This window comes from Lactuca saligna, chromosome 5 (assembly GCF_052625555.1).
Source record: "Lactuca saligna cultivar CGN05327 chromosome 5, ASM5262555v1, whole genome shotgun sequence".
NCBI classification, from domain to species: Eukaryota; Viridiplantae; Streptophyta; class Magnoliopsida; order Asterales; family Asteraceae; genus Lactuca; species Lactuca saligna.
The window spans coordinates 4,878,116-4,887,063 of record NC_136421.1 but is presented as its reverse complement, the minus strand read 5'-3'; the positions used below and the strand labels follow the sequence as shown (position 1 = coordinate 4,887,063).

Sequence of the window (8,948 nt, the reverse complement as noted above, 5' to 3'; positions counted from 1 at the left end):
AAGTAGGTGTGTTTATAGAAAAAATTTAGAATTAGAAAAATATGGAAAACAATGATTATCAGTTTTCCAAAATTTTCCAACTTCTTTGTAATTTTAGAAAACGGAAAATTTTCATTTTCCGTGAAAAATTTAGAAAAATAGACGAACTAAATGCGTTTTCAAAATTCTCATTTTTCTTGGAAAAATTTTCCGAAAAACGGCCCATTTTTCCGCAACTAAACGCACCTTAAATATCCCGGTTTCAATTCCATTTTTCGACTCCACTTGGTTAAATGAATCATCCCAATTTTTAATGAGAATTTGCCCTAAAATAAACAAAGAAGGGTAAATGCGTCATTTTCTACAGAGGGATGGCATTCTCGAAGGTGCTTTTCCCCGCCCATTTCTTTCTTCCATATTTTGGAACCAAAATTCCTAAAATCCTGGTTGTTTTTTCTTCATCTACGAATCTTTCATTGATTGCAGTACATCTGCTACCGATCATTTGTTTATCGCATGAGAGATGGTGGCCGGCCGCATCATTTCCCAGATTTCAAAGAGTGTGGTGACTCGGTGTCGAGGCTCCTTAATCTTCCATGCAGCGCATGATAATCAGAAGCTCATTCCAGTCATCCGGAATGCTTTCCACTCGCTCCAATCTTTCCGAGACAAGGTAATCGCTATTTGATTTGATTTGATTTCTAGAATTGTTCATTTCTAATTTTTTATAGCCTAGGGTTTAACTAGGATTTTACAAGTAGCTGATCGTATTAGACTATTTTGTGTTTATTGTTTCTGTTTTCACCGTTTAGATTTATTCAGGGCTTTAGCAAGCATAAGACTGTATTCATGATACTGTATATCTGTATATTGTCACGATCTTGTCTTGCTCACCGTGTGGCATTGATATTCCTAGATTATTCGAGAGAAGTTTACAAGTAAGATCTTACAGGCAATTCGATGTATTTTCTGTGAAATGAAGGCTATGTACTCTAAAATTGAAGGCCAAAATCGGCAGAACTATCGAAAACCGTGAAGTAAAATGTCTTTACAATGTCTTTTACACTCTTCAAGGAAGTATAATCGCAGGGAACTCTTGGTTTTATTGAAGTTGGTGCTTTGTTATTTGAAAATTACACACCTAAGATGTCTTTATGGAACTTATCCAAGTGTATAATCATTGCCCGCATCTAAGGCTTGTTTGTGTTCTACAGGTTTTAACAGGTCAAACGGAATTGTACAATCCTGTTCTTAATTTACACTTCATTCAAAGATTTGGAATATCATCATCTGCATCTCTACAATCCAAAGAAAACGGAACTTCCCAAAATGAGGGAGACACTACAGGTATTCCCAATGATGCTAAAGAAAGTACAGATGCAGAAAATCCTAGTAAAACAGAAGCCTCTGATCAGAAAGGAGAAGGTTTGTAATCAGAAACCAGCTTGAGTACATCCAATCTCTTTAGTCTTTACCAGGAAGGTTACTTACCGAATTAGTTCTTTCAGAGTTGGATTCAGATGAGGAAGAGCTGTCAGTGGAGGATCTGGTCAATCTTGTGGCTGAGAAAGAGGGACTTCTGAAGACAAAGCATAAAGAGATTGAGGAAATGAAAGACAAAATTCTTCGAACATATGCTGAAATGGAAAATGTAATGGAGAGGACAAAAAGAGAAGCAGAGAACTCAAAGAAGTTTGCAATACAGGTTTTATGTTAGTGGTTTAAAAGTATCCTGACTGAATGTATTTTATGTTGTCATGTTACTACTTACTAGTAGTTTAACATGCTCAAAGCTGCAGAATTTTGCCAAGAGCTTACTGGATGTTGCGGATAATTTGGGTAGAGCTTCTTCAGTGGTAAAAGAGAGTTTCGCTAAGATGGATACATCTCAAGATAGTGCTGGAGCTGTGCCACTTTTAAAAACCCTGCTGGAAGGCGTTGAGATGACTGAAAAACAACTAGCAGAGGTAATAAATTCTTTTGTTTTAAGTTTGTGTTTTTGTTCTGGTAAATTTTAAATTTTGTCCCTTGACTTTGAGATCACATGCAGTTTTGGTCACTCACTTTATTAGTATATTTACAATTTTAATGTTAATAAATACCCACTTCAGCACTTGGTGACCAAATATTCAAAATCTTTGTTACCAAGTGACCCAAATAACTCTTTTTATAATCCTTCCATTTTATGAATGTTCTCAATTCAGGGTACTTGTTATGTGAGATGAGGGACGTCATAGATAGGGTCCCACAAGTTTTGAATTGTTAAGAAAATATACTCGAAGGGACTATACTTTCTTCCGACATAGGTAATGAATTTGGTGGTTTCAGGTTTTCAAAAAATTTGGAGTGGAAAAATATGATCCCACAAATGAAGAATTTGACCCCAACAGGCATAATGCTGTATTCCAAGTACCTGATCCAACCAACCCACCTGATCAAGTTGCAGTTGTGCTCAAGGTACTATGCATGTCACTTCACTTAACCTAACATTAATTTTTATGCCAATTAATTTAGGTGATTAAACTAGCATTTTTATGTTATTAAACAGTTGCATCATCATTGGTGATGTAATATTTTGGTTGGTTTTGCAGGCAGGATACATGTTGCATGATCGAATTCTACGACCGGCTGAAGTTGGTGTGACCATAGCTATGGACAAAAAAGATGCAAATGAAGAAACCCAAACTTGAAACTGACACCCAAAAATCTCAAGTAAGCTAAGCTTATAGTTTTATCACCGATAGGAGTTCTTGTAGTTTGCATAAAACTCTTGAGCCTGAGTTACACTTGTACACCCTGCTATTTAGAAAAGTTATTTTTTTATTTTTATTTTTAAACAAGGGTCAGAAACCACCTGTTGAAAATGTTCTTTTTTTACATCTAATGGTGAAATTTGAGTAAAAGACCATACTTACCCTTATAAGGTTTGGGGCATGCCCCAATTGATGGCATTCCTACGACACGCACATACTTATTAGGCCCTATCATCTTTAAGGATAACATCCGTTAATCGATCACTGTTAAGTTTGTGTGGGAAACATGTATGGCTCCTTATAGCAACTTTAAACCGAATCCCTTGGAAAGTGCATGAAAACAACATCATTAACATACTCCACCTTCAGACTAAAAACAAATTTCCTGCAAATTGACTAAAATCGTAGAAGTTTACCAACGTTTATTTTTGGAACATAGTCCAAAATTATCACTGGATTTGGTCTAACATTTGTGGTGTGTTGTGGAATCTGATGATTGCCAAGGGACATGACCTATGAATATGATGTTGTCATAGGTTTGGAAGTGAGTTGTTCTAAAAGGCTTCGTAGATGCAAATTTGGGTAAATGTTTAGATTCGGGTATTAGCACTACAAGGCTATATGCTCACACTCAGAGGAAACTACGGCTAGTTGGATGCCTAGGCTTCTGGAAAAAAAAACCCCACAAAAGCAAAACACATGGCTATTGCATAATATGTGAATAAAGAGCTTATAATATGGTTGAAAAACTTCTTATGAGAGTTTGGAATGAAGTAAAAAAATAACCAAAATGAAGTTTATCTTGGAAAGAATCCAATGTATCATAGTAGGACGAAACACATCCAGATGAGATATCATTTCACCAGCTTAATGATAAGTGATGGTAGGTAGTCACTCATAAATATCCTTTGTACAAGAATCCCCCAGATTTGTTTACTAAGTGATGACAATAGAGAAGTTAAACCTTTTGATAGGCCTTTAGATCATGATTGATGAATAGGCATCAGACTAGAGGTATAGTAGTTTACACGGTTTTAGGTTTACGAGAGTTACATGCTTTACCAGGCAGGTTTGGTGATTAGTTGTTCTTCGGTAGAAGATTGTTGCGTTTGATGATTTTTGAATGCTATTTTAGGCCTGATTTCTCTCTACATACTTCTAAACTGTATTATACAACCAATAAGAAATCACTATAGTTCAGTTGTGGATGATGTAGCACGTGCACAATGTAAATTCTTGTATTTCGTTATTTCCTTGCATCTTAAATTTGTATCTATGTGTGTAGATCATATCCCTAACATGTATGGAATTGTTAAGCCAATGATCATGGTTCAAGACTTGCTATTATGTAGTTACTTTCATATTGAAATAAGGATGGAGATCATTTAGGGCATAAATTTTTTTTTGGAACATACCCAACTTATGTCTTATTGGGGTGTTGTGTTTCGGTGTTGGTCTTAAAAATTCAAGAAAACCCTCAAATCTGTTTTTAAATGTAATGTGGATTTTAAACTTCATTTTTCAGTTAAATCTAATTTTGGTTAGTGGTTAACTTACTTATGTGTAACAAAAACAAAATAGTTAATTTCCGAACAATCAAAGTATCAGCTAATGCAGTTGTTTGAGATATATAGAACATGAATCAAGTTGGCATCTAACAACACTTACAGTTGTGTTCATCCTAAATTACATCGTGATTCAGGAGGTACATACACAATCAAAACAGAATAAAAAATCTCTAAAGAATGAATGAATATAATACTAACAAGTATGTATGGACGTATTCAGTGCCACCAATATCACTTTCTGTGGTGTGTAAATGAAGAACAAATCAAATCAAATCAATTCTGGATTTGTCTCGCGTCTATTATTTCCTTCAGTTTTGTGAGTAGTAACACCTGCTCCTCAAAATTAAGGCTTCCTAATATCTATTCCAGAAAAAAAAAGATGATAAGAGATTATATTAACGATAATAGAAATCCACATTAATGATAGATTATCTCATATACCTACCTGTTCCAATAGGATCTCGACTGGATAATATTGTGGGATAACAAAAGACTGATGATAGATGTAAGCAAAAACAGCCATAACCATCTGCAACCAATACAAATTAAAACACACAAGAAAAACATTTAATGATAAATTTATGATTTGATTAGCTTGTATGTTTGAAAACATATTGAAGGACATCAATCGAGAAATTAATGCTAATTACCTGACAATCCATTCTATCAGTAAAGCCACCATGTCCTGGAATACTGCCACCGAAATCCTGGAAAGTTGAAAACATGTTAATAATTAATAGATGCAAAAGTTGTGGTTTTAAGCATAACAATCATGACACACCTTGATATTAAATGCCCTCTTAAACCCACTTGCGAAAAACCCTCCAAATGGTGCAATAACCGATGCAAACAAACCAAGGCATAAAGCGTGCCACTGCACTGGTAAAACTGATATCTCTTTCCATGGCAACTGCGTGCGTGCAATGTTTTACAACAAGTTCGGTGTTGTTTCTTGCTCTTAATGGGCCTAATGAGTTAATAACTTAATCTGGACAGCTAGCTATACATGGTTGTTTCTTTTTGACATAATGACTTAATGGGTTAAGCCAAAAAAAAAAAAAAACTGATTGGATGTATTAAGACACTAAATTTAATGAATATTGTTGATAATGTGAAGTTTGGTTTTTTTTGAAAAGTAAGGGTAAAAAAGTCATTTAGTCTCGTTCGGATGGTCTATTCATTCAGTCTAGGAAAGAAACATGCGACACTCTATCCATACAAACATCATTACTCATTCCAATGACTTAATGAAAAAAAAAAAAAAAAAAGAACCCTTGGTACTTTCAGGTGCATGCTAAAAATTGACTTACCCCACTCGGTAACTCAAATATTTCTGGTGTAAAGATAGGACCAGGATCACATTGCAGCCAACTTGTGGATAAATCCTGCATAGAAGACTCTTTGTAAAAAAACAACTTGCAGTAAAATTACATATTCTGCTTAATTGTGGACAAATGAGGTATTTGAACATACCCTTCTTGGGCATGTAAACCACTGGAAGCGACCCAAAACGTTTGCAAGCTACATATATCAAGGATTAGTTAATAGGTTTAATTAGAAGAATAGAGTAATGACTTCAGACCCCTTGAAGTGCACGTACTTGCTAACTAGTGATAAAACAAAAATAAACCGGGAAATATTCTTTTAGCTTTGAAAATAATCTAACCACAAATGCTGAAATAACTGTTGTGACTGATGCTCCTAAAAAGCCCTCCCATGTCTTCTTTGGAGAAAGCTTGATAAGGGGCGTCTTCCCAAAGAAAAAACCAAAGAAATATGCGGCGACATCATTAATTGCAATAAGTGATGCTGGGAGGAGAAACCTTCAACATTTAATAAAATTGATGATTTCAAGAGATGATAAATCATCGTGACATAATTGTCTCTTGAACAATATATAATACAACAATCAAAATAAACGAATGAGAATGATTTGGGGAACTGGGACTACCAGAATATCCCTTCAAAGATATTTGCAGCAGTGAAGGACGATTGTGTAAATACTACTATCAAAATCATGTGTGTCCATGCATACTGACTAAATTGATATTTGTACATCTTCGCCTTTAGTGTAAGAATGAACCACATGAACCCTGTATCAAATAGGACCTATGGTGTTAGTTTGTAAGAAAAAGCTTCCAAGAATAATATTTCTGATATATATATATATATATATATATATATATATATATATATATATATATATATATATATATATATATATATATATATATATATATATATATGTTATCAAAAACAACATAAAAAATGTAAAAAAAGGTGTAAGATGAAAACTTTCCTATAACTTATAAAAAAGACATAAAATGCACCTGTGATGTACAAGAAATAACAGATAACCATCTGATACTTCATAAAACTGGTTGCAAGCTTGTAGAAGAATTTTTCAGGAGTTACAGCATGCATTATCTGTTGGCTGAGAATGCGACCATACACAAACAACATTGCAGTGAAGAAGAAATGCCTGTAAAACCATGTTTCCATTTACTCATTACTCATAATATACATACATATATATATATATATATATATATATATATATATATATATATATATATATATATATATATATATATATATATATATATATATATATATATATATGTTATGATCATCAATGCAACAATATAAGGAGATTAGTTGTAAACAAACCAAACGGGTTCTTACCAATTGAGAAGTCTGAAGCCTGGAAGACGCCTATCTTCATGAGCTCTTCTAAGTAAATTGAAGAGCTCACTTGCCATTAAGATTTGTATGACAACAATCATGCCCCAGAGATAAAGATGACCTAAATACACAACCAATATGAAGCCCACAAGCATCCAGACCGAAGAATATGTTCGGATCCACATTGATCTGTATTTGTTTTGGTCATTCACGAGCAAATCACTTCCATTTACCTTCATGACATCTGGAAAAGCCTATAAAAATACGGAGTTTTATGCTTAACATTCTATCATTAATTGCATCCGGGTTAGTAAATAAGGTAAAAGTTTGTAACCAAATTAGGATCTTTATAAGAATTGAGGTACTAGACTTGGACATCCCACCAACCTCAGTTGACTTTCTCCGATTCCGAGCTCGGGCATTTGAAGCTGATCTAGGGCTTTGCAGATCTCTCTCCATTATTCTAAAATTCATTTTGGAGGCTGGAATAAAATCTATGTACACCTAAAGAACCGAATCGTACAAGAAAAATGTTATGTTATTAAGATTCATTAAGGATGTTCAAACATGCTATACATATAAAGGCAATTAAAATCAACACGATGGCTTATCAAGAAATTGGATTGAAGTGTTTAACAAATTAAGGTATAACGTTTAGGTTAAAATTTGTCAAAAGGAAATGTTGCAAATATGATCAAACATCACAAAATGGAATTCCTAGCAGTTTTCATTAGTGAGAAGGAGCAGCAAATAGAGTTTTTTTTTTTTTTTTTTAGAGTGAGAATCTAAGTTGAAAGGCTTTCTCCCCCCTACACCATTAATTAATGGCTTAATGCCGAAAGGACCACCTAACTTGCTTCTAGAATGTTCTGACGTAGATATTTACTTATCAAAGACGGTGATCATGGATTTCAAATTCAGTCCTGGAGCGAGGCATTAATTGATGTTTTTGATTATCGAACATAATCCACCGATTGGATGCCATCAACCTCACACAATGAATTCAGGTACGTTGTTGGATAATAACCCGTGAATCGTGATCCCTCATGCAAAATTGAATTCGTTTGTTGATCTAACACGAATTTTTAAATAAAAAGTGATATTGCCGATTCAGAATTGCTTCAAATTCATAAGCATGCAATTGAGGGAAAACAAGAATCCGATATAAAACTTATGAATGAGAGAGAGATCTTACGTACATTAATTTGATTTCTAGATTTCTAGTAATGATATGATGAATATCTGTAGATATAGATTCCTCGTGGTTTACGGATATCGGAATATCTGATCACCGAAAAGGCATTGGTAAATAAATTCTCTTTGAAGAACGAATTGAAGGTGACGAGCATGCGAATCAACCCTCCCCGCTTCATTCCCTGCTGGAAGGCGTTGAAATGATTCAAAACAACATATTCTTTTGTTTAAGGTCGTGTGTTTTTGTTTGGGTAAATTATAAATTTTGTCCCTTCACTTTGAGATCACGTGCAGTTTGGTCCCTTGGAAAAAGTAAAAATGAAATGGAGCAATTTGTTTTTCCTATGTCATGAAACATTTATTTGACTACCAGATCAAGTCTTTGGTACACCATAACCGAGTGATGAACCAAACCAATGTTTTAAAAACCGATTTGAACCGGCAGACGAACCGGTTGGACTGAAAACCAAAGAAAGGAATTGTTTAATTGGTACTGGTTTTATGTTTATTTTTTAACCGGAATAAACCGTTTAGTTTTTACAAAAATCTGGTTGAACCGGTTAAATTAAATAAAAACATATGAAAATGAAAATGACAAACTTTAGTGTTTTTTTTTTATTTTTTATTAATGCGTTTGTATTCATATAAAACTATATTTTGTTTATGTATTATACTTTGTTTTATTTTTGATGTACGTAGATTGATGTAGAACTTACGGTTATGTGTCTTTAATGTATTCGGATTGATCTTTAACTTGTATTTATGCGTA

The 8,948-nt window shown here is 33.9% G+C and overlaps 2 protein-coding genes across 2 annotated transcripts; one reads left to right on the top strand and one right to left on the bottom strand.

Moving 5' to 3' along the window:
* Positions 1 to 386: 386 nt before the first annotated feature.
* On the top strand, positions 387 to 2,902 carry MGE1 (Co-chaperone GrpE family protein). The gene is made up of 6 exons (XM_078993968.1): positions 387 to 652; positions 1,194 to 1,404; positions 1,488 to 1,684; positions 1,779 to 1,946; positions 2,308 to 2,436; positions 2,571 to 2,902. The coding sequence occupies exons 1-6, from the start codon at positions 503 to 505 to the stop codon at positions 2,667 to 2,669; spliced, it is 954 nt and encodes a 317-aa protein (XP_078850094.1). The 5' UTR covers positions 387 to 502; the 3' UTR covers positions 2,670 to 2,902.
* Positions 2,903 to 4,346: 1,444 nt separating this feature from the next.
* On the bottom strand, positions 4,347 to 8,378 carry LOC144997063 (phosphatidate cytidylyltransferase 1-like). Its single transcript, XM_078956885.1, has 12 exons — positions 8,185 to 8,378; positions 7,373 to 7,489; positions 6,986 to 7,239; positions 6,631 to 6,782; positions 6,252 to 6,393; positions 5,967 to 6,123; positions 5,774 to 5,821; positions 5,611 to 5,685; positions 5,082 to 5,210; positions 4,951 to 5,007; positions 4,746 to 4,829; positions 4,347 to 4,660 (listed from the first exon to the last, which is right to left on the bottom strand). The coding sequence occupies exons 2-12, from the start codon at positions 7,457 to 7,459 to the stop codon at positions 4,574 to 4,576; spliced, it is 1,272 nt and encodes a 423-aa protein (XP_078813011.1). The 5' UTR covers positions 7,460 to 7,489; positions 8,185 to 8,378; the 3' UTR covers positions 4,347 to 4,573.
* Between the last annotated feature and the right edge of the window lie 570 nt (positions 8,379 to 8,948).